The 26620-nt window shown below is 37.8% G+C and overlaps 1 protein-coding gene across 13 annotated transcripts in view; it reads right to left on the bottom strand.

The window, feature by feature from the left end:
• Positions 1 to 388: 388 nt before the first annotated feature.
• The window catches only part of PARD3 (par-3 family cell polarity regulator), a 646254-nt gene continuing 620022 nt past the window's right edge, over positions 389 to 26620 (bottom strand). For all 13 annotated transcript variants that reach the window (XM_074946210.1, XM_074946208.1, XM_074946207.1 and 10 more), the window contains 3 exons: positions 19772 to 19892; positions 6596 to 6723; positions 389 to 2505 (listed from right to left, as the gene is read on the bottom strand). In XM_074946210.1, coding sequence (XP_074802311.1) covers positions 2112 to 2505; positions 6596 to 6723; positions 19772 to 19892 — 643 coding nt within the window. In that variant the 3' untranslated portion in view covers positions 389 to 2111. The remainder of the gene's footprint in view (positions 2506 to 6595; positions 6724 to 19771; positions 19893 to 26620) is intronic.

Raw genomic sequence — 26620 nt, forward strand, 5'->3', positions numbered from 1 at the left:
GATCCGCTGGCTACAACTTTGCCCATCATGTCCCTACCTCCAGTGGAGATGTGTGGAGAGAACGCTCTTTGAGGACTGCCACAGAATTTGGTCTTAAGAAAAATAGCATTGCAATGTCACAGGTCTGCTCTAAAAATACCATGAGAGATTTCAGCGCATTTTTTTCTGAGATTTTTTTCTGAGAGGGTCTTTAGGTGCTCAAACGGGTTATAATTCTTTTCTTTTTGTCTATATTTGTAAGCACTCACAGAAAGACAGACATAAACCATTAGAAATATGATAAAATAGCATCTGTTAAATACTGTTAAAGGTAAGGACTGCTGCAGTTTTCATAAGGCAATAGCAAGGAATAGAACAGGCAATGCTAAGACCAGAATGGAAACAGCCTTTTATTCTAAATCTCATATGTACAGGGAAAGCCGTTTTACGCAGTTTTGTAAACTCTGCATAAAAGAGCCATTGTCATCCAATGTCACTGTGTTTACATGAGTAACAATTTTTAAACACTGGAGTACATTATTAACAACAAAAACCATTACCAAACAGGCATAAAGACAGATATATGTGCTGAAATGTCACATATATTCTAAAAACTGGTTGATGCAAAAATAAAATGTGCCAGTAAAAAAAAAAAAAAAAAAAAGGCATATTTTAAATCACACAATCTACGATTTTTCTTTTTTCTTTCTTTTTTCAAGCATGATATGTTGAGTCTTAATCTCAAGCCTTTTCACATAAGGATTTGCAGGCACTTTAGTAACCCAGCTATATATTTACCATACACGAAGTTCAGACCAACAAACATAAAACCAGCTGCTGCAAAAGAAATTCTCATATCCCATATGCACATTAAAATATCACTGCTCGAGCAATCTTACTTCAGTTATTTTTGGACATTAACATGTTTTCAGGATGACGTGTAACAGATTTTCTCCATTTATCTCTTATTCATACATTTTAGAGTTTCTTTTTAATGTGGTACCACAATGCAAAGGTACAGCACATAGAATCACAAGGTGATCATCCACAAAACTTTACAAATGATAGAAAAAAGAGTTGGGGTGTATGTGTTTGTTTTCTGGGGTTTTTTTTAGTAGTTTTGTTTTTTCAGTTTTTTGATCCAAAAAGAAGGTCTGATTTCATTTTGTCTTGCTCTAAGCCCTCCTCCCAACCCTCCCACAATAAAGACAAGTGAATTATAATCATATATAGGACGATTGTGGGGTAATTCTTCCCTAATTCTTTTCTTAGGTACAATTTCACATGACCTCATACATTTTTAAGGAAAACAAATCACAATCCAGCCTTACGTTTTTCCACAATTCCTCATATTTCATGAAAGAACAAATATATCTGTCATAGTCTGGACTGAGATTTTATTTATAAATTTAATACCCTCTCTTTAGTTATTTCACTGGTAAAGTACTACATGTTAAGATATAAGACACTGTAAAAGGATTCCCAGGATAACTGAAAGCCGTAATGTTGTTTTGCTTATGAATCAGGATAAAGACTTCTTAAATGAGCTCAGAGAAAGAGAATGTGTGCATAACAGGAGAAAAACAGTTTTTTAGAATATAGACAATTAAATATTGATCAACAAAGACTGTAAATGATTCCACCATAAAACATCTTAGAACTTTGATCTTGAGTGGACTTAAGCTCTATCCACTCAAGAGTGATATGTAACCCAGGCTCCACCCCAAGAGAAATAATAAAGATGTGTCAATGCCTTCTTCAACTTCAAATTCTTTAATTTATGCCACAATGCTGTATGTTGTGCAATAACTCACTGCAAAGTAGAACACAGAGTAAATCCTAATAATAAGCCATTGACAACTACTGGACTGGGCTAGGACGCTTGGTAACCAACACGCTGCTTACCTATAGTATGATTGTCAAATGGTGGAAAATCCTTCCATGAATATAACACTTGAGACAGAATGGCAAAGACATAAGGCCTATCAATTCTTTGCCCATATTGCTAAAGGCACTGAAACAGACAACAGATGTATTCCTTAGTACCATCAGTATAAACAGTTTTTGAAATACAAGTCTTTATATGAAAATGTTCTTTATTGCATGATATGTTGATCATCTTTTTCTTCAACTCAAGAATAAAATGGCCTTCCCTTTTCTGGAGTTTGTAATCTGTTCAGCCTGGCTACCTGAGATGGTGAAGGTGGTACATCTTGCCTGAAAGGACCTTTCGGAGGGACATAATTAGGGTCCTGAATTTTCTTATATGAGTCATAGTTGTTAGGCCCTTCAGAAGATGTCTTTTTTTTCAGTTGTTGCTCTTTCCGCCTCTGTTCTTGACGGAGCAGTTCTTGTGTTTCCAGCATTACCCTGGCATTGAAGCCATGTCCTCCCATGTAGCCGTTTCTTGATCCTTGGTAGCTGGAATACCTGGGGTTTTCCTTTGCAGTCTGGAACCCTTCACCAGGAGAGTAGCTCTGTTCCCAGGAATCTTGAGATACAGAACTTGCATTTTTTCTGCTCTGCCTGAAAATAAGAACAGAAAAATGTTTTAAAGAAATCTGCAGGACGCTCTTAATGTTTAAACAATAATCATTAGAAGAATGGGAATTCAAGAGCCAAGTCAATTTTTTCATAAAGGAGATTCCCCCCCCCCCCAGATGGGACTCTCAGCTGATGTCAGCCTTGCAGCTAGGAGACTTCTTGATAAGCATTCCTCTTTTCCCCCCAAAATGGCCACTTTGTCTCTTTTGCATTTTAGATATATTTCCAAAGCACTGCAGTAGGGGAATGGAATTTGGCAGCCAGTACAACAATCATAATTAGATTCTTTAAGATGTTATAATTCAACTGGAAACCAACAAAACAGTCTACAAAAACATTGCCACAATGCCAGAGAAACCAGATAACAGCAAGCACGTGTAATGAATGATAAGTCAGTTATGAAAAAAATCTAGACTCCTATTTGATTAAAAAGGCAACAGGTTGATCCATTTAATACTTGCTTTAAAGCTTTACAAGTCTGCTGACAAAACTCTTCATTGATGTACAGTACCAATGAGGTTATGTTCCTCCAGAATCCAGAGTTAGGGAGTTTTGTATTATCAGAACTATTTCCCAGCATGCTATATCTTTCCTGAAAGGAATGGCAGGGATAACCTATTTTGCTCATTTTCTGACTCCACAGGGTAGATAAATAAATCAAATGCATATCGGAATTACAAATTCTTATTGCTTTTTTGCAATAAATCATCACGTTATTTCAAGGAAACATTATTGTTTTGAAATATCTTTAATTTACTATCAAGCCACTAGATGCTTTTATGAATTTAAAATAAGGTTGGATATGATAAAGTAAAACAATTTTGTGCTGGAATAAGAGAGACACCCACTTTGAGATTAAAATTAGTGTAAGAGAATCAAGCAGTAAAGCAAAATATATTGCTGCATTAATCAATAAGAAAGTCATTTAACTGCTGTATATATCGCTCAGGTTTTCATGTCAGCACACAGAATAAAAACAAGGCTCAGTTTTGGCTTAGTGGATTCAATAGGCAGCTGGACGTCAGGAGACATGGGCAGTCTTCCCGCTACCGATTTATGGGGCAAGTCACTTAACCTCTCTGTGCTTCTCTTTCCACATGTGTAACTTGGCGACGACTATGCTTACCCCCATTTGTAATGTACTCTGTGATCACTGGATGAAAACTTTTACTATTCCACATAAATGTAATTTATTATTATTGTTGTTGATGTTCGCATACCCTTCTTTACAAAACAAGGTCTCTGGGCCACAGCTCTATTGCTTACTTGTACACAAGCAAACTGAATGACCCTTAGGGTACAAAGCTTCCAAAGTTTCTGAAATATGGCAAGATAACTTTTCAATATGAAACATTAGCTTGGAGGTAAACATTACTTAGAACAGTTTCACCTGGGAAATGGTAATGACTGATTGAACAGACTTCATTTAATTACTGTTTTCTGGTCCTAGCTCAAAATTAGTTGGACCATTTGTGTTGTCTTTTGGGGAAGATTTAAGAAATATAATTGAAGAGGTTTTTATTTGCCTAAAGTGCTCAACATTTTAACTTAAAAGATAAACAAACTGCGCTGCTTGAAGTTACACAAGATGGAAAGTAACCAAGTTTAAGAATAAAACCAGTGCATCGGTGTTAATCATAAAACTGTAATTGGATCAATGAATTTGGGATCCAAACGATATTAGTGATAGTGAGATTTCTTCCTAGGTTCATGAAAAAATCTCTGATGATTGAAGAGCTCACTGATGTCCCATTTGATTGTTTTCTTACTGGCAACTTTTTGAACCACAGAATTTCAGCAGCACAATTTTCTAACAATTCCCTTCACCTGGAGCTGAGAATAACCACTTGTGTTCGTAGCCATGTCAAAGGTCATATGAACCCTGCAATTAAACGCTCATCAAATGCACATTAATAAGCGTTCTTATTCATTTACTTATCATTTTTCACACTAATCAATAGATTCAGTAAATTTTCTCTTACGCATTAAACTTCTCCGTTTCCTATGGTTATTTTCCAGATTTGTGGTCAACGAAATTTCTCTTTAAAAATATGAATTTCTGACGTTGGAACTTTGCATTACAGCTCTCCAGCTTTTAGATAGTACAGTGACGGCTACGACAGCAAAACCCAAAACACAGGTTCAAAATGCAGGGTTCATATTTTCCCAGGTGATCTATGCCTTCACGGAGCTAATGGGCCTGAAATGGACTCCAGTTTGTTCAAACAAGCCCTTAATATTATTATTTATACAGGGTTTGGTGTTTTTACCTCCCTGTCATCTAACCCCTGAATCTGTCTGAGCCTTATTTATATCACGACAGTCCACTGGTGGAGCGGCACCCTTTGAGAATTACAATGTCTGAAAAATCCTAGTATAACACGGCTCGCGAGAGAGCCTTCCTGTGCCATCTCTTCATACTCACACTGTCATGATTCTCTAATTAAGCCACTCTGTGCCAAAGTTAGTTTGGGGTACACGCAGTCAGAACCTTTTTATATTTATTTACCTTTTTTAATTACCTCTTCCTCTGAAAGACATACTAAAATGCCTAAAGCATACCGTAGAACCTCAGAGTTAAGAACACCAGAGTTAAAAACTGACCAGTGAACCCACACCTCATCTGGAACCGGAAGTACACAATCAGCAGCAGCAGAGACCAAAAAAAGCAAATAGAGTACAGTATTGTGTTAAACGTAAACTCCTAAAAAAATAAAGGGAAAGCAGGATTTTTCTTCTGCGCAGTAAAGTTTCAAAGTTGTATTAAGTCAACGTTAAGTTGTAAACTTTTGAAAGAACAATGATGTTTTGTTCAGTTACGAGCATTTCAGTGTTACGAACAACCTCCATTCCTGAGGTGTTCGTAACTCTGAGGTTCTACCGTACTTCTCCTCAGAAAAACTAATCTGAGGTTTGAGGTGTAATCCACTCTACAGAAAGCAAGAGGTATAGGGGGAAAAAACAGTAATAGAGCTGCCAATTTGAAAAGTTTCCTTAAAAAAACCCCAAAACCCAGACCACCATAACTTTTAATCACCTTTTTTCATTTTCTTCCAAACTTCCCAGAAAAATTCTACTCTGAGATGAGTTGTGACATGTGAAAACTCAATAGATATGGTTTCTTTTGCAGAATAGAGGAGATGATGATGGGGTTCAAAATCAGGGACTTAATTGTTAAGCTAACTTCACCTTTAACTATGAAACGTCTATGGCTGCTGCATAATAAAATAGTGAAATGGCCTCTTTTGCAAGGGTTCAGCAGTTCCTGGTGCTGAGATGTATATATAACCATTACCAGCTCCCCAAAATCTATATAAAGGGACCAAAGCAAGGACAACATAGTAATATGTAAGGCACACCCAAGTCAAGGAAGTTTTCAAGCTTAAAGTACCCCTAGCGAAAGGCAGCTCCATTCTACCTCAGCTCTTGTCACAGATTTCCCCTATTAATGTCTGAGAATTCTAAAAACTCTCTACATTCACATACAGTGTTCAAGTGTAGCCGTTCTTATGTAACCTACACAACAAGCAGGGTAAAATTCTGACCATTCATTTTACTTCGTATTTGGCTTTTTAAAAAAATTAACTCTAATCAGTTCATTGGCCTGTGAACATTTTATGAGTACAGATTTGTTTAGACGAAAGGATATTAATTCTCAGCATTCCAATGTTAATGATCCAGTAAGTCTGAAGAAACCCGTATGCCAGAAACTTGGATGTGGCTCAATTTTGGATAGCATTTCATGGTTGTCTCCATGTTCTTTTGTTTGATTTCTTGTTTTTTTAAATATATGTCTGTGTATCAACATCACAAGACTGATTTTTGGTTTGGTAAGAAATTAAGCAACACAAAAATATGACATACAAAAAGGGTGCAAACACCCCTCAATTTGTTTCTCTCCTCTGATCTATTTCATACTCAAGAGATTCTTTTCTAGAGAGGGAAAGTGATACTAGATAGTCCCACAGGATCCACGCTTTAAGGTGCATGCATTAAGCACAGCATTTTCCTTCCACAAATGAAATTAGCTCCAGGCTCACATATACCACATAGTTTTAGACAGTTACTATACCTGGGTAGTGAACTATACTGGCGCTGAGCTTGTTGGAAACTTTCTCTTTCTTCTTGTCGTTGCCGCTGCATCTGAACTTCTACAGATACGGAGTGTCTGCCACTCTGTGAGTATGTCTTGGAGTTTGGCTAGAATATGGAAAGTTAAGCAAAATAATTAAGCAAAGCATGAAAACATCTACATAGGAGCAATTGACTCAATTACTGTTATATATCCACACACATACTTTAAAATATTCAAATTCAAATGTTCAAATTGGTCTTTCCGTAACTGCAATAAATTCTGACCTTTAACAATGTCATCTGCTATGGGCTATATTTTAATCTAACCCTCTATTTTGGAAACGCTACCTGATAAATACTAAGGGTTGCACTGTGATTCGCTCTTATATGAAGGAATACCTAACTCCATGTGAAATCGGTGGACCGGTACTCAGCTGGTGTAAATCAATATCATGTCTGTGACGCTATGGCTATTTATACCAGCTGAGGATCTGACCCCATGTGAGTAAGGATATCACAGTCCGGCCTTAATGTTTGCACACCATTAATTAGTTCAAATGAGAGCAAACACTGCTTCTTACTATGTAATGCAGTAATGTGCGCATGTAGGAATGGATTCTCCAGTCAGCTACAAACAGAGCAAATGGTTTGTGCCCAGGGGGAATCGGTGTCTGGTGTGAAGGAGGTGACAGTCACCTCTTGTGCCTGCTCCATTACTTGCTGCCTTCCCCACGGGGATGCATTGTCCTGCATAAGGGTGGGGGGGAATTGTGTCAGGGATGGGGAGGGCAGGTAAGGGAAAGGGAGGGAAGGGCAGGAATCGTGGCAGAGTGAGATTCTGTCACACCTAACTGTCTGCTCGCCTGCTGCAGCTTTAAATTGCTTTAGGGCCAGGCAAAGCAGAATCAGGGAGTCACAGTCACAATCCCCTTCCACTGTGCCTGTACAGAGAGAATTCAGCCTGTAGTCTTTTGAGTGCCTTCAACTGGTAGTTCTAATAACAGTAATACCAAGTATAGGAAGTTCCCTGTTGTACTACTGTAATCCACAATCCTTAACTGGAAGTTGGTGGTGTCTGCAAGTAGAGACTGTAAAATAAAGAATGATGGATTATTTATTTAAAGACAGATTTTCAGAAGCACTGAGCACTTATAAGAGCAGCAGATGCTGAGCACCACTGAAACTCTGACTCTTAAGGTACATCTACACAGGGATAAAAGCTCCGTGGCACAGCTGGGTCACCTGACTTGGGCTTGCAAGATCCCAGAGCTTAGACTCCAGTTTCAGCCTGAACATCTACACAGCAATTTTTCAGTCCCAGAGCCCAAATCATTTTTATGCCTGTGTAGATATACCCTTAGTCTTTAGCGGCTTAACTTGAAGTCTCTGTCTTCCTTATGAAATAAGTACATACACTGAACTTACGTACAATGTACCATTGAAAATACCACTTCTCTCTGCTTGGATATTATCCATTTATCAAGCGTATATAATCCTTCCAGAGAAAATGCTAGCAAGTCTTGTGGAGAGACTAGGGCAACCCATACCTCATGGCAAGGATTTCAAATACCATTACAGCCAGGATGTAATTGTGGCATTGAAATTATTGAGCATTACATTGACTTGAGGTGAAAACGGGCTATTGTTTTGATAGTACAGAGCACTACAAGACTCCAATATGACCATGTTTCAGATTGCATGGTTTCAAGCTCTCCCGTATGTTGCCGATAGAGCAAACAATGTCGTGTGTGAGAGAGATAGGTGAAAACTAGTTATTAAAAAAACCCAGATTTTTTAGCTTTCTCTAAAAAAATTATTAGCTATGTTGGTGCATGAGTCATGTTCAGCCACTTTTTGCCTTTTCCTCTATTTCTTTCACTCACAGTGAACATCTCTTTTGTTTTCTGCCCTTATAATTTTTGCAGCAGACATACGCAGTAGTGGCTGACACATCTGAAAGATAAAAGGTTTTTCAAAAGCTCCTCACATTTTGAAGGCAAATGTAAAAAAAAAAAGAGTTGTAATTCTTGACTTAAGCTGCTCCTTTGTTTTAATAAGAATTGAGGTACTTGAAAGTAGCCAGTAAAACATAACATGTGAGACAGGTCTACAGCTGCCAGAACCTCTGTTTTGAACAATGATATGCATCAGATGTAACATCATCAGCAGCTCAAAATCTGACAAAATTTGGAGAGCAACTGTTTTACTTGTTAGTAGAAGATTATCGTGTACGAGAATCAGTTTGAAAGCATAAAAAGGAAAATGACTGGTACAGGGAAGCATAGGAAAGAGAAAAGGAGGACTTGTGGCACCTTAGAGACTAACCAATTTATCTGAGCATAAGCTCAAATAAATTGGTTAGTCTCTAAGGTGCCACAAGTCCTCCTTTTCTTTTTGCGGATACAGACCAACACGGCTGCTACTCTGAAATATGAAAAAGAGTGCATGATACAATAATGGTGCCTACTTTAGGGATAGATTTACCCTCACAAAGCCTCAGTACAAGTATTCATAACAAAAAAACCCTTAAAAGAAATGTGTGATGATGAGGCAATAAACTCAGAGTGTCATAAACAGGAAACTCACTGAGCTAAAAAACTCTACTGAATATACATATCTAATTGGAATTGGCGGCTGTGATTGCAGAGCCCTTGGCCATTATCTTTGAAAACTCGTGGCGAACGGGGGAAGTCCCGGATGACTGGAAAAAGGCTAATGTAGTGCCAATCTTTAAAAAAGGGAAGAAGGAGGATCCTGGGAACTACAGGCCAGTCAGCCTCACCTCAGTCCCTGGAAAAATCATGGAGCAGGTCCTCAAAGAATCAATCCTGAAGCACTTACATGAGAGGAAAGTGATCAGGAACAATCAGCATGGATTCACCAAGGGAAGGTCATTCCTGACTAATCTAATCGCCTTTTATGATGAGATTACTGGTTCTGTGGATGAAGGGAAAGCAGTGGATGTATTGTTTCTTGACTTTAGCAAAGCTTTTGACACGGTCTCTCACAGTATTCTTGTCAGCAAGTTAAGGAAGTATGGGCTAGATGAATGCACTATAAGGTGGGTAGAAAGCTGGCTAGATTGTCGGGCTCAACGGGTAGTGATCAATGGCTCCATGTCTAGTTGGCAGCCGGTGTCAAGTGGAGTGCCCCAGGGGTCGGTCCTGGGGCCGGTTTTGTTCAATATCTTCATAAATGATCTGGAGGATGGTGTGGATTGCACTCTCAGCAAATTTGCAGATGATACTAAACTGGGAGGAGTGGTAGATACGCTGGAGGGGAGGGATAGGATACAGAAGGACCTAGACAAATTGGAGGATTGGGCCAAAAGAAATCTGATGAGGTTCAATAAGGATAAGTGCAGGGTCCTGCACTTAGGATGGAAGAATCCAATGCACCGCTAGAGACTAGGGACCGAATGGCTAGGCAGCAGTTCTGCGGAAAAGGACCTAGGGGTGACAGTGGACGAGAAGCTGGATATGAGTCAACAGTGTGCCCTTGTTGCCAAGAAGGCCAATGGCATTTTGGGATGTATAAGTAGGGGCATAGCGAGCAGATCGAGGGATGTGATCGTTCCCCTCTATTCGACACTGGTGAGGCCTCATCTGGAGTACTGTGTCCAGTTTTGGGCCCCACACTACAAGAAGGATGTGGATAAATTGGAGAGAGTCCAGCGAAGGGCAACAAAAATGATTAGGGGTCTAGAGCACATGACTTATGAAGAGAGGCTGAGGGAGCTGGGATTGTTTAGTCTGCAGAAGAGAAGAATGAGGGGGGATTTGATAGCTGCTTTCAACTACCTGAAAGGGGGTTCCAAAGAGGATGGCTCTAGACTGTTCTCAATGGTAGCAGATGACAGAACGAGGAGTAATGGTCTCAAGTTGCAATGGGGGAGGTTTAGATTGGATATTAGGAAAAACTTTTTCACTAAGAGGGTGGTGAAACACTGGAATGCGTTACCTAGGGAGGTGGTAGAATCTCCTTCCTTAGAGGTTTTTAAGGTCAGGCTTGACAAAGCCCTGGCTGGGATGATTTAACTGGGAATTGGTCCTGCTTCGAGCAGGGGGTTGGACTAGATGACCTTCTGGGGTCCCTTCCAACCCTGATATTCTATGATTCTATGATAATAATTCACACAGACAAATTTCCTTACAAAACTTGACAGACATAAATGAAAAGAAGAGCATTTCACTTCTTCTACAGTACGTTTCCAATTTTCCTGACTTTATTGTCAATCTTGTGATATTCTGTGTTTTACTTAATGCCCCCATATTATGGAGGCAAGTGATTATATGAGAATTTCAACTTTCATTTAATAAATAAGAGTAAGAGTCTAGCCATTCTGGTTACAGAATGATTAAAGAGAAAAGCTTGAAATTGCAATGCAGTAGTATCATAAACATTCAATAATCAGAAGGCAAATAATCTTTTCCTCACATATTTATTATTCATGTTTATTTTTTTTAAATGATTTTAAGCCAATCTCATGATTTCTGGGGACCCGATTCATTATTTTTGAATGCTTGGGGTTGGAAAACCTGTTCGGTGCATACAGTTATGTGCGCACGCATGCACACACACGCGCACACACACTAATATAAACAAAGTAACCATGGAAACATTACTACAATGATAGATGCTTTAAAAATGTTCAGAGGTTATGGTACCAACTGTCAAAAGTGGGTGCTTAAAGTTAGGCACTTAAATCTGCATTAGACACCTCAATACCAGTTAAAGACTCTAAAATGTGTCTCTGTATGGGGGAAGGTATGTGGGCTATTAAAGCACCAGGCCCATGAACGGTTTCTGAGCGGGGCATGGATTCGTAGTCACCCAAGTTTGAAAATTGCACTCAATGGTCAACATTTTCATGCTGAGGTGTCTTAAGGAAGGCACCTAAATCAACGTCCTTGACTTTTAGAAGTGACAAGCGCCTGCAACTCCTATTAAAGTCATTTGGAGTCAAAGTTGCTCAACACATCTGAGAAGCAGGCCAGTTATTCATTTGCTTATGGTACGTCTACACTGTAATTAAAGTCCCGCAGTTGGCCTGACTCAGGCTCCCAGGGCTCAGGTAGCGTAGATGCTCGGCCTGGGTTCTAGGACCCTGCAAGGTGGGAGGGTCCCACAGCTTGGGTTGCAGCCCAAGCCCAAATGTTGACAATGCAATTAAACAGTCCCTTAGCTCAAGCCCCGCGAGCCCAAGTCCATTGGCACGAGCCAGCTGTGGGCATCTAATTGAAATGTAGACCTACCCTAAGTGATTGCCTTTAGATCTGTCCATTTGTAAACGTTGGTTATAGAATGGATTCAGGTCTGAATTTAGACATCCAAAGTATGGCTAATGAAAGCCTTATATATCATTGATGTGATATCACACCAAAAATCTCCCAAATTTGCTCATCTTTTACTTAACTTGATAAGAGAACTTCAATTCTACACATGAAGCTTTCTCTTTGTAAATGATTAATTGAGAAAAACGTATTTAAAAGTGTTGCCACAATACTAAAATTTAGTTTACAGGTAAAATGTATCTTCTAAAGGAAATTTGTACGTTAGGATTTGTCAGTTTCATTTCAGCCCCCAAAACACAACACATATGCACATAATTTATGTTACTACAAAAATACACACTGAGAATAAAGGAAAACCTCCATGGTGAAAAAATTTAATGTCTTACAACACAAACCATGCACTTGGAATACAGCACAAAAACATGTTAACACCTGTACAAACAGGGTACTGCAAAGAAAAGTATAATTATAATAATTCTTTGAAGCCATCAGACAAACCTGGCAACAGCTCTTAGTGAAAATTGCAAAGAACTCTGTCCTTGTTTGTGATGAGATGTATGACAAGTGACCTTTTAAACCAAAAAGCGGTCAAGGCTGCAACAACAACCAAGGCTGAATTATACACATAAATGTATGTTCAAGTCCTCAACAATACATTTAAGTGATGATAATAGCTTCCCAATCAGCATCGTTCAACAGAATACAGGATACTCATCTTGTAAAATGAAAACTCAACATAAAGGTGTGACATGGATGAAATTAAACAGCTCTATTCTTAAACAGACGCTACTTTAAAACCTGGCTTGGGGAAGTTACACATTTCTATAACTTCACTTATGCTATTAAAATAGCAAAACTAAGATATTATTTTGCATGGAATGCGCTGACATCATTAATCTCTCTGGGCCATATTGTATCCTTCACTACCACCAACAGCGGGACAGAGGTTTTAGTGAACTCCAGCCTGGGGAGAGTGTAGAAGGCAGGAATACTGCCCCTCAGCAGCATTCTCCCCCTTTATTGAAGAAGTCTCTCCAGGGAGTTCAGGATACTATCCATGGAACTATCCCACCACCAAACGTGTGGGTCTTTTGTGGGTAAGTTAACGCAGATGTATTCAGTTTCCCTCTCTGCAGGTTGGAATCCATACCCTTTAGGGCAGCAGTAGATTCCATGATTGTGTGGTTCCTGTAGGAGTTGCACTATCACAGCACTAGAGAGGGAGAGTTTGTGTGTGTGCATGCATGCAAGCGACAGAAAGAAAATATGAGGGGAATCCTGGATCCAAGGCCTCTGAAGATTTTGGGGAATCCACTAGCTCAAGAGGTGAAACTCACAGCACCACCTACTGTCCAGGGTGAAAGAATTCAGAGAAACTTTGAGTTAAAATTTGCAGAATTTCCTTGCACCTACATAAAAACTAATAGAGCTAATAGTTCTTTATTATTTTCTCAATTAAAAAAGTCACCATTAATTATCTGAATACATTTGTTTAACTTTTCTAGAAAAGGCTTCATAGTTTAACCCAAAAATTGCAGCAAGTTCATGGCCAGTTTGTAGACTTAAGGCACTAAAAACTTTTGATGTACCTATGTCCAGTAGAATTAGAAATAGATAAGATAGCATGACCTTGCCTGCTTTATGTACAGATGTGCTTGACCCAGATGAAATGTAATCCATTATCTGTGGGTTTCAAAATGTACAATGATATAAAACATTCTATGGATCTAGAGATGTCCTTGAGGAGTATTTTTACCTCCATCTCTTTGTTTACATTGCTACGGGAAACAGAACATATCGTAATATTCCCTTTAAGTAATTGCCAGCAGGCGTTCTATTCAAACACCATGTAATAAGAAAATTCCATCTCTTTGTATACCTTCTCTACGGAGTACATACAGAAAACTGAAAAGCATTAGAATTAAGATTCTGATTTTATGTATCACCGCAGATGGAAAAATAACAGTCTCTGTGGCAGAAACCAACCACCGTTCATTCAGAATTTTGAAATTCTGTCCTTTCTATTTGTATGAATTCCATTATATAAGCTATAAATATATTGAAATACAAAATGCGATAATTGCATTTTTTAAATCTGCCACCTTCATTTCATGTGGGGTAAATTAGAATTGCCTAATTTAGCATAATTTGAACTAGAAATACATACTTTTCAAATATAAGATTTTAAAGAGGGAACCTAAATCTTTGCAAGAAAGGTATGATATTGTATTAATTCCCTTAATGGTTGACAAAGAGGATAGGATTTACATACAGAATGAAGGGAAGGAGTCTTTGGGCAGGACCACCTACATGGCTATGGTTCTATCTCTGGACTTTGGGGAAAGAAAAAACATTGTTTGGCTTTTAATGTATATAGTTAGTTCTTTTACATTTTGATCAGGGCTCTTATATCTTGGAATAAAAATTCTTATAAAAGATCTTATATCATAAGCCAATTTTAAGATCAATTTAAAAACTATGAATATTTAAATTCTCATTCTCCTTTTAGTGATGAACCTGTTTCTGCATAATTTACAGCTACCTGTCCTTTAGTACTTCCTGTTTATCTTCCAAGTCTTTGCTTCAACATTGACTGTCATGTGTTTTCCCAGTCAGAAATAGTGTTAAAGTGCTGTTGCAACTGCAGATACTCAGAAAAAGCTGACCTTTCTTGTTTTGCATTGTTGGGTAAGTTGTTCAAATTATTTTAGGTTTTATCTTCTAGGAATGAGCTATTAAGTCCCTATGATTTTGTGTAAGGTGTAAGAATTGCTTCTAGGGATAAGAGGATAGCAAAAAGTGACAGAAAGGATAAGATTTCCATTATGTCTGTTTTAGAAACAGGGAAAAGGCCTGAGGTGGAATAAAGCAACAGAGAAGAGAGATTTTGGAGTGAGAATTTCCCAACACCTGTTATACCAATCTATTCTTCATTAGGTTGTTAAATGTTTTTGAGCCTTTACCTTATGGAAACTATTCAGTGATTTGTCTGTTGCAAAATTCAGTGTACAATTAAAATCCTATACCCAGAACAGTAGTAATATAGTCAGTTTTGACCAAATTAACTGTTGCCTTAAAAAATACAGGATCTTTATTTGGTGCATAAGTATTTAGGAGTAAATTCTGTCTAACTGCAATCCCTCATGATATCAATATTCTGCAGACTGAATCATCCAATTAGATTATGAGTGACTGGAAGGGAATGTTTTTGTGAATGGAAACTGCAATGCTCCTTTTTTAGCATCAGTTTTCATGTGAAAAGGAGTTTTTAATGCTTTTTGGGTGGTAGGTGTGTTTCTTGGAGCAGGGCTGGGAAGCAGTGCACTGTTTTCAATTGATTCAATTCCTTTTTTTCTTTTAATTGGGTGGTTCAATCCCCTGACATTTAAGGCTATAATACTAAGTTGCTGTGTTTTTGTTATTGAAGGTGGGGATCAGTTAATTAAAATGTGACTAGACAAAAATACATTTAATACAAGATATAGAAGAAATTATAGCCCGAATCCCACAACTCCAGCACTGGTTCAAAGATGAGTTTCAGCAGACTTAATACTCACAACATGGAAAAGAACAAAAAAAACCCAGTCACAAAACATTGGCACTGAACTGAAATATCAACACAAAATGTCTCCAGCTTTTGAGGGGATATATGACATAGCACCACCAAACATCTTAAGTTTTAACTGATATAGAATGATGCCATACCAGACTCTGAATGTAGACTGGTTCCTTTGCATGTCCACTGCTATTTATTTACAAATATAAATTACACCTTTATTACACCAAATACTGGCTTGATTTCTTGCCAGCAGGATAACAATGGCTTGTTCATATCCCTGCGTTACTTCTCCATTTTAGCTGTGTAGCGTCATGTATATGCTGTGCACCTAATGCAATTGTGAATTCTTTCTCTCTCTCTCTCTCAAACACAAATAAGTGGTTAGGGACAAAAAAAAAAAAATAAGCAGGCCATGAGAAAGTTAACTTTTTTAAATCCCTTCAACAAAACTATGAGCTGACAGAAAAATTACTTTGGACTTTAGTGGACTCTGGATTTAAAAAAAAAAAGCTTAATCATTGTTAATGAAGAGAGAATGGTTGAAAAAAATCGATACATCATTCAAATGACCTTGACCAAATTTTTATAATTGTACCTTGTTATTTTAATATATGTGCTCATCTCATCTTTCACATGCTAGCATTTTCAGTATTTTAAAAAACACTTTAATGTGAATTTAGTGTCCATGAAAGGGGCTGCATTAACAGCCTTAAAGATTCAAGTCCTTTGTTATAAACATAACAGGTCCAGATTGGGCACTCCCCAGCTACAGAGCAGTAAATACAACCTGATGGGAACTTTCAATGAAAGGGATAGTTCAGACTCCATGCCCAGGCAGTCACCAGACTCTTTGTCAAGGGTATAATTCTGTGCCAATTTGATGCAGCTTTTTGTAATAGGGACACTTTCCCACTAAGCTCTAGCTGAGATTAAACTCATTTGACATACATAACTGAATTGTAGTACCTTTGGTCACTATCAACCCAGGGCGGATTGGAATTGATGACACAGAGATGATAGTCTCTCTAAGGGCTTGTCTACACTTATTGGAGGATCGATGCTGCGGCGATCACTCTCCCGTCAACTCCTATACTCCACCTGATCGAGAAGAGTAAGGGGAGTCGACGGGAGAGCGTCTCCGGCGGTAAGTAGATCTAAGCTATATGGATTTGAGTTATGCTATTCACGTAACTCAAACTGCGTAGTTTAGATTGACTTTTTCCTTTAGTGTAGACAAGGTCTGTCATACTAGCCATCAAGGCATTTGAATATCCTAATAGCCACAGGAGTTCTATCAGTACACATAGCACATACTCCAAAACACATTTTCATTTACTGTTTTAAAGTAACCAGCAGTCCCATATCGTATCATCACTTTGCTCCCTATCCTCCAGTCTCCCATCATCATGTTAATGAAAAATGCAAACTACTTATCACTTTATAGTGCACGTGACTCCGCAGATGATAAGATTGTTTTTGTTCCTCTTTCTATCCAAATCAGGGCAAAGTTAACTTCAATCACATGGCTAAGGCACTTCTCCGGATTTAAAGCCTTTTGTCCGTGGAAGCCCCATTTGTGTGACAAACCAGCTCCCTCAGGCAAAAACATTTTTTTTTAAACAATAGTCCTCGCATACGTGCACTTTTCACTGCTATAGTTTATAGTCAACATCTTACAGACAAGAAGACTGAAAAGGAGTTTGTCAAATGCATCTAAGTCTCCTCCTCTATATGTATAGTCAACTACTTGCACATTTTTGAAGTCATTGGTATTTAATAACACATCTGGATGCATTTTGAGAGGGTGCCCTTACAAACTCCATAATCTCAGACTAATATATTGAAGATATACACACTGCTTAAGAGAGGAGTTTATGGTTCCTGAACACTAAAATGATTGTAAACTATAGAAATGGATGAGATCACTGTTTTATCCTTTCCAAGAACTGTGATCTTAGAAGGCTGGAGTACATGAAAGGAAAAAATAATTCTGAGTTATTCTGGACCAATTTTTTAAAAAGTACAGATATAATAAAAATCATGCAGCTAGTTACAGCTTTAACAACAGAGCAGCTCCTACAAAAGTAACAATAAGCTTCAGAATTAAAATTAATACATTAAGTAGAATTACAGTCACTTTGAGCTCATTTGCATAATCAGTAGAATGGGGAGTAAATGGAGAGATCCCAATTGTTTGAAAGAGAAAAAAAGGAAAGGTCAATGTTCTGACCCACAATTTAGGAAATTATTCCATTCCTAAGGTAATCAGCCTGTCATCCAAATAATTCCCTACTCACTCATTAATGGAAACTATAATACAAGCCAAGTTGTCTGTCTAAAGTTGCTATGGCATTTAGATATACAACAATTTGGCCCATGACCTTCAGTAGTTAAGTTCCCAAGTCTTCAAGAGTGCAAGTTTTTCTCATAAAACACTTTTCCCAAGAACTCTGCTCGATCTCTCATTCCGAGACTAAGAAACAGTGGATATTCAGTATGGACAAATACTCCCAATTCCCAACCTTCTATCTCCCCAAAATCTTAGTACAACAGAAATGGGGTATCAGATTATCTTCACCGCTTCATATGAAAACCATCTGGTAATGAAAAAAACAAAATGTGCATTTTATTTATTCTGTTTCAGAGAAGGTTAAGGTTTTCCATCGTGGCAAAGAGAAGCCTATCCAGTATTCTCAGCAGTTTTAGGTCATTTAAGGACACATTTACCTTTGTTCCTTTCCATGCTGCATGTTAAAAACACCACAATTTCAAATGGATGCACTGAAGAAGGACGAGGGGACAAAGGTTAAACTGCATGTAAACATGTCAGTTCTATATTCACCATCACAGACAAATAGAGATGATGTGCACATCTATGATTTTACCTATGTTATCACAAATAACTATCATACTCAGTGAAATTTATCTCTGGGTATTTCCACATTAGCCCAGTGTACATTATAATACTACGAGGTAGGTTTGGCAGAATTCAATTTTCATTTTTTTACAATTTCAACAAATACTATTGATGTTTATTTTTATCTACTTAAATATAGATAATTGAGCAAAGGTATGGGTTTTAAGCATTTTTTTCATTTTCTCTCTTTTCTTCTATTTTCTATTTTTTCCCCTATTTTTATCTATTTAAATGTTCACAGTTGCAGGAAATTATGGGAGGGGGTAGTCAGACAATAATTATTTAATGACAGTAGATGTTCAGATTCAAAAAGTTAAAGTTTTATAACCATTAGAACACAAACTGTCAACAGCAAATGTCAAAATGTACAAAGTAAACAGCCTTAGAATCAAACTCTAATAAGTTCTCAAGCAACACTTTTCTTACTTTGCCTATCTGTAAATTTCTATTATCATCAATGGAATTTTTCATCAATTTGTGTGTGTATGATGAAATTGATGTTTATCATCGTTTACCAATAAAATTCTAATCCTTCCAAGCCTAACAACAAGAATACCACCCAACGTACAAGACTTTTGGAATTGTGATGTACTGTATTGGCTTCAAGATACAGCTGTTCTTTCCTGGAACAGGTTGACACCAAGCTCATTTTCTTTATTGTGACATTTTAATAAAAAATAAACTAGATAAAAATATTTGCCACAGATATTTAAAGAATCCTAATTTAAGAACCATAACTGATTCAAAAACAAATTGACTGATTCAGTTATGGTAAACAAGGAAAGCATATAGATTTACATAATTGTATCCCCTTGCTACATCAGCATGAACAGGATTTAAAAGATCAATTGGGATATGTACCTCTTCTTTTTAGTGAGAAAATACATGTAATTTTTTTCATAAGGAAAAAATTAATCTCAACCCGTGATAATGCCTCACAAGGACCTCAATATTTTCAGGCAGTCATTTGGTATATACTCAGTCTTTCCATCCAGTCCAGCTTGTATTTCACGAATATATCCATATTGCAATGGAATCTCTCCAGTTTGAGAAGTGAAAAATTACCTATTTATGGAAAATGTCCAGACAACTCCCCCTCCTTTAGATACCAACTGAACTATAAATTAGTTCACAGTGATGAGAAACTGAGCTGTGTTTTGTCACAGAGCAAATGATACCATTTACACAATGGACAGATGGCTGAGCATGATATAAAATGAAATTAGCAACAATGGACCACAGATGGAGATAAGAGAAAGGTCAGGAGTTAAAAGGTCAGAGGAGCTTGGATCTACATTGCTTTGTTGCATGCAGGATTAAAGACCACAGCTGAAATGGCTGTATTTAATGTACATGGGGGGAGGGGGGAGCTTTGTCCAGTATATGGAGAATCTAAACACTCACCCATGGTTGTTCAAAACTATAGGTACGTCTGCGGTCTTCCACATCTTCATCTTGCTTTGCTTGCTGAAATTCTTGCCTCAGACGCTGTATCCGGTCATGATTGCTAGGAGTTGATCTGTTGCTAAAAGGAGGAGGAGGTAAAGGATGAACACACTTTAGAACCATAATCTGTGAAATTTGGTTAGTAGGAAAATGGCAGCTTCTTGTGAAATGACACTACTTTAGAAGTAATGAAAGAATTTTAAAACAAGTTGCAGGCATTAAATAAAATGTTCTTCCATTTGTTCTTATTATTAATGCTGTTTGCAGCTTTAAAAGAAATTTCAAACAGAATGAGAATAAGACTAGTGAGGCAATTTTAAAATGCAATTTCTAAACTCATCAAAGCAAATTGGCACTTCTACAGTTAATGTTACCATAGAGATTATAAAGTACAAAGAATAATATTCATTCGCATCAGACAAACTCGTAGATTAAAAATGAGGAACATATAGAAAAACTGCCATAATGACCGCTAATATTTAATAAACATGGGAGATACTCATTCACCATTTAATCTATAGTACTGATGTCAGATCTTTAGTTTCATCAAATTAATTTATGATATTTGGAAATTGTGTCTACACACAATTTGATTATTTTCTTCCAATCAATAAGAACCTGTCATCCCTTAGTTCTGTTTCTAACAAGTCTTTTAAACTGATATTTTGATATCATTAAAAGGCTAATGGAAATGTAAAATTAAAAATATTTGACAGTACAATATTCAAGAACATAGCTGGGCCATAGGCTCACAAGAACACTTTCAGGTTACAGGCTTGTTGACATCCTGTGACATTCCAGTATTCTGTGGAAGATTGAACAACATTATAGTTTTTTTTATGTACAGTCATACGCAGACTTGAACTATTTAAAACCATAAATTTTCCATAATGGCAGTAACAGGTAATCCCCTCTCCAAAGTACATTTTAAGCTTGATTTATGTGAAACCATCATGAAATATGCACAGGAACGGCTAGTTTAATAAGGCAGATAGAAAAGTGGATATTCATTAATCTCATTGCCATTTTTCCAGCTTCTCTGGTCTTCCCTCACTTCTCTCCCCCCCCGCCCCACCCCCTTCTAGCATACTTCAGAGTTTTTGATGTGGGAATTGTAGGATGCCTGACAAACAAATCTTTTATATTAAGGCTAACCAGAAGCAATTCTTTCTCCATTTTAATCTCGTATTCTGGGGCTCTTAAACTCTGCATTTATTTATTGCCTTCTGTTAAAAGTGCTGATGAAAAAATGTTATATTATTACATTGTTTCAAATGAGAAGGCTAAAGAGAAACAGTGAAGAATAATTCCATAGATATGTAGACTTAGACACTGTACATAGAAAAAGCACAATGCACACAAATCCCAGATCATCCCCTCCCTTAGGAAAACAAATCAGAGGGGGAAGAAATTCTGAAGTCTCACTTCCGGAGTTTTCCCCGCTCTATCCCCTCTGGTGGGAGGGACTTGAAGACTATAGATTTCTCAGGTCATGTCACCTCCCCCAGTCCTGTTGGAGCTGTACAGCTCTTGTCTGTGTTAATCTGCAGTGATACCATGCACTTTGACTTTTGTAATTGGCACAGTTCAATACAAGTACAAAATATTTTTTGGTATAGTTTGCTGATTTTCAAAACTAGAAATTCTGACCATAACAAACAAGCAATATAGTAGCAGAGTATATATAAGATGCAATGCAAAATACATGCAGACTTGCTGACATGTTTTTAATTGTTAGGCTTTAAGAAGTAAGAATATTTTGTGTGTGCAACACCATTTAGTTGTGGTAAAAAGAGATTAGCAAGTAGCTCCAGTTAGGCCACTTGATGTACTTTAAATGATCAATGAATATGAGGGAGCTCATCAGTCAGGGGATGTGGTTCATTTCAAACGCAGAACAGACAACAGCATAAGAGAGCCACTGAATGAACTGAGGGGATTAGCCTCTTGGGGGCACAGCAGGAAAGAAGGCATGACAATAAAGAGCTGACTCTGTTTATTGGTAAGAAAAAGTACTGCAGTAAGGCAGCTTGTGCTAAAGTGTTGGGACAATAAGCCAAAATAGAGTCCACAGATTAAATGGAATTAAGGCATTCTATTAACCACAAAATGGGTGAAGGGGTTATTGTAGAAAACATACTGTAAAAAACTTTGGCTCATTCTATGGATGCTGTTAAAAATAGTTCCATCAACAGTTGAATATTACACAAAATAATCAATAAAGGTATTGTAAACGATAATGGTTAAGCCTCCTCTGGAATTGTATGCTCAGCGGGTTGGTCGTCTTTTCACTGGAATGAGATGGAGCAATGGAGGGTAAGGAGGACCGCAGGATTTATGAATAACTTCTCCAAAAACTCTAAAAAGGACACATTGTTCATAATTGCATAAAGAAAATGTCAAGCTGACTTAAGAGAAGCATTCAAGTTACTAATGGCTTTGCCACAGATAGACAAGAAAAACCTTCCACATGTTTTCTATTCTACTCCCGACTGAAAAAGTGAGGGACAAAATCTAAAATTAGAAAATGGAGAGAGGTAGGGGATGGAGCTCTAGGACTATTTCACTGAAAAAACAGATCATTAAAGGACAAAATCACTTCAGTCTCCCAGCACAATTGCCATCCAAAATTCCTTGTGCACAAAGAGTCACAAAGATACAGAATAAGTGAGATCAAGTGACCATATATTATTAAAAAAACTTTAAAAAAATTGAGAGAGAAGGTGGGGAATTGGAGGAATGTTAGGATAAAATAGGGAGGTGGATTTAAGAAACCTTTAAGGGAAGGACAGATTATTTTTTGGTGGGGGGGAGGGTTGAGGAGGAGCACATGTTGCCTTTCTTTTATTTTATTGTTTTCATTCTCAACCCTGCACTATGCCCCTTTCTTGAATCACTCCAGTGATCTCCTTGCCCATCATATCAAGTTTAAACTTTTCATTCTTGTCTTCAAGGCCCTGCACAACTCCACCCTGGCCTGCCACCCAAGCTCGTTTCTTTCCACCTTTCTCCTCTCCTTCTTAATTCCACCATCAGCTCCTTTGTTTCCTTCACCCGCTCCCATCTTTGCATGCTTCTATGCATAAAATGACCAGTAAGCCACGAGAAAACCCTATCCTCAGCAAAAGCCTTCTTGAACATTCATTCATTTCTTCCATGAGGAAGTGAAAAAACAAGAAAGAAATTAGATAAATGAAACAGAAACATAAAACCACACACACAAAACAACTGTTCTAAAATTACTTCTCTCCTGTGTCTTCCAGTGTGTGTGTTGTCTAATCTATGGCTGCCTTTTAGACCTCAAGCTCCTTGGGGCAAGGACTGTCTTTATGTTAGTCTTGTATAGCACTTAATGATTAATAAATAACCTAGCAAGTTCTAGGAGAGAGAAACTTTGTCCCAGGCTGCTTAAAATTCTCCTTTGCTGGAGGAGACTTGTACAGAACCAGTACTGGTTGAGGATGGGTAATAGCCAGAGCGGCTTACTTATAAGCACTATCTTACATTTTCGTTTGTGTTTTGTATTCACATGAACCCAAAATTTAAAAGCCAACTCAGTCCAAACTGTCCAGAATTATCTATAGGGAGGAAGGAGTTTAACAAGAAACTTAGCCTTGGTTTATTTGAAATTTGGCATATGTGAAGCTGGACTGAGTTTCAGTTTTGTATAATAAACCAGCTATTGCCTAGTTTGTGCTGTTGTTACAAACCTTTCACTCAGCTGCAATTTACTTCAAGAGAGGGTGCCCACAACTTCGCAGAAGACAATCAGCACCTCACAGGATCAGGCACTTGTGAGAACCCAGTTTTTGTGAAGACAAATTAAATTTCCCCTTGCTCCAATTACTAACAGTTCTTGAACAAAATCAAGAGGAAAGTTTTCAGGGCCAAATTCAGCCCTGGTGTAAGCCAGCACAATTCCATTTGCTGCAACGGAGTTGGGCCTGTTTACACCAGTTCTGCATGTGGCCCTTAGTTATCTTTCGACTACAGATGATCCATTTAACAGTCGGCTATTTCATGTATGCTACTTAAAACACAGTCACCTGCATGGGCTAAAAAAAAAAAAAGCAACTGTAAGCAAAGCTCACATAGACCAGACCTGTCACATATTTTCAGTAACAGGCAGCCACAGCAATGACCATAAGAGTCTCAGATCATTAAGCAATGTCTCACTGTGATATCATGCATTGATGTACAGAGCTGTAATCCTTTCAAAACAGACATTGTCAGTGTGATAAAGTGGATACAAACAAGCTTCTGAACAGGGATGACTAAAGCTTTGGAAAAATTCATTGGCCTGAAAGAGGAGCAAAAAGGGTCCTAACACTACCACCGCCAGCCTGTAACAACCCAGCTAGAATAACCAAAAGGTTAGTAAATGAACAATGTTTCTTACACCTTGAAATTTTTCAACATGGATTGGAGCTGCCTGGTATTCCATGATCTACCTAGCTGCTTAGATCTCCCGATTGCAGTTATAAAACACAAATGTAATAACTGGGTTCCTAATCGCGGCAAGCTAGCGAGCAAACATTAACTACTTGTACTAATTACATTTCTTTAAGTTTAGACAGAATACTCATCTGACTTAAACTTTCTTATGTTACTTTAAAAATCAAGAGTTTGATATCTCTCTAGCCACAGGTAGAAGCAAATAGAAAATGTGTTCCCGGGAATTTTAAAAGGTTGCCTCATTGGTTATTAATGGCGTTATCACTCTTGGGGCAATGCATTAGCCTGCCCAATATATGCTTGCCAAAGTTCAGAACTAGCTGAGCGTGTATTAAATTGGACCTGTCTTCATTGCTAGGGCAGGATAAAATAGAGGAACAGTGCTAGGGCAGTGTTAATCCACTGTAAAAGCTTCCTCTAAATTTAATGGAATTAGAATACCTTTCCCATAACAGCGCTCATTCAAAGCAGATGGGCTTGTCTCAAATCACTCAAACAGGTGACTAAACAGCAACTGTCATGTTGTTGCAAAAAAGATGAGGACATATGGTAAAATGGCATGAAAAACATCCCTGGATTTAACTTTAAGGTTAATGCTATACTAGACAATGCAGCCCACTATTCTACAAGTTCTAAGTGAGTTTATAAACAGCGAGTGACATGGATGGAAGTATCCAGACCCAATATGGTTAATACTTGGTTGGTAAGCTAGGTAGTTAATAGTCCTCCTGTCTTCCATCAATCTAGCTGGAACTCCCTAAGCATGTCTGTGTTACTAGTTTGGTCAGTCATTCTTCTGTCTAGCAGTCTGTGCTGCAGGCATCCAGAATGCATAGTCCCACATGCCACTGGTGCCATTTTGTGTGCGTGTCCTCCGCACTCTCACTTTCAGAGGCACTATGGAATATAGGCACAGATTTTCCCAGAGTGCACTTACCTGGCTAGGCAGCATAGTACTGGATGTGCAAACGGGGCTAACATAGGGTTGCATCGTGTAAAGGAGTAACAATGTGATCAAATAAATTGGTTAGTCTCCAAGGTGCCACTAGTACTCCTTTTCTTAATGTGATCACAGCTCAACAGTGTGTGTTATAATAGGGTCAGATGAGTGTGTCACAAACGGATTTAAATACCAACAGTTGTAAAGGTACTATGGAACGGGACTTAGGAAGGTGGGTCTTTTATTGCTCCTGTTTTCTGCAAGTTCCAAAGAATTTATGAGACATGGGGCAAGGGGGAAGGTGTTTAGAGAAGAAAATGTATCAATTACTAAAATGCAAATAAAAATAGCTTCTCTGCACAAGCTTCATTAAGTTTTATCAGCTAGTATCTTGGGGTTTTACACTCAAACCACAGGTCATAAATTCACAGTAAATCCCCCATATGTTCAGTAAACACCTGAATTCAATTTCTCTTGTAGCTGTAGAGACTGAATGTGTTGCTCAAATTAATTATGTATGCAAAGTTAGTTTCTAACAGGGACAGCTCCTTGCATGTTGAAGGGTATACCTCCCATTTGAATTTTCTTTCACAGATCTTTTTCAATCTTAGTTTATTTCTACCATATACAGAGTTACAAAAGCCCCTCTCTGCCATTTCATATTTGCAAAGTGAATACGGAGAATAATATCTCCTTTCATGTTTGTACTTTTTAAAATGTAGCTAAACTCAGGATCAGCTTAATATGACAAGCAAGATCTCTTCACATTTTACCCCAGTCATATATATACACACACACAATGGTATATTAATTCCCACCAAAACAAGGCTATAAATACTAGGATATATGTCAGTGTGTATGTGTGAAATCAGCTACTTAGGAAGTTTGATGGCTTTTCCAGTTTACTTTCACAGTTTTAAGCATCATCTCTAAAATGAAAAGTATTATGAGAAAGTTATGCAAATCCCAGAAGGCACTCAACTTCCTTCAGCTGATAAAAGTCATTTCCAGATTTTGACACTGTGATTTGTTGTCCATTTCACACCAATTTCAATGTAGTAAATCATCACAAATTAAAAATACACAGCTCTATTCTCTGGGTTAAAATGGTGGTCTCCAAAGCTGTTAATATGGCATTTGCTTTTGATGTGATAACTCTAGTCCTCTGGATATTTTATAGCTGATAGGGAGGTCGCTTCAGTACAGCAGACTCTTCAAACTCTCAAGACTAGTTTTCACTTCCAACCCCTATGTGGTCATTTTGTAGCAGGGCCATCATTTTACAACCAGTGAAATCTGAGGAATGCACCCAAGACCCCTTTTATTGCGACCATCTTTCTTCCTTATTAGCCTGTCAGAGCTCACATATGGGAGACAGAAATTCTGTTTTGCATTTCAGGGGAATTCTTTGA

The sequence above is a fragment of the Natator depressus genome, chromosome 2 (genome assembly GCF_965152275.1).
Source record: "Natator depressus isolate rNatDep1 chromosome 2, rNatDep2.hap1, whole genome shotgun sequence".
NCBI classification, from domain to species: Eukaryota; Metazoa; Chordata; order Testudines; family Cheloniidae; genus Natator; species Natator depressus.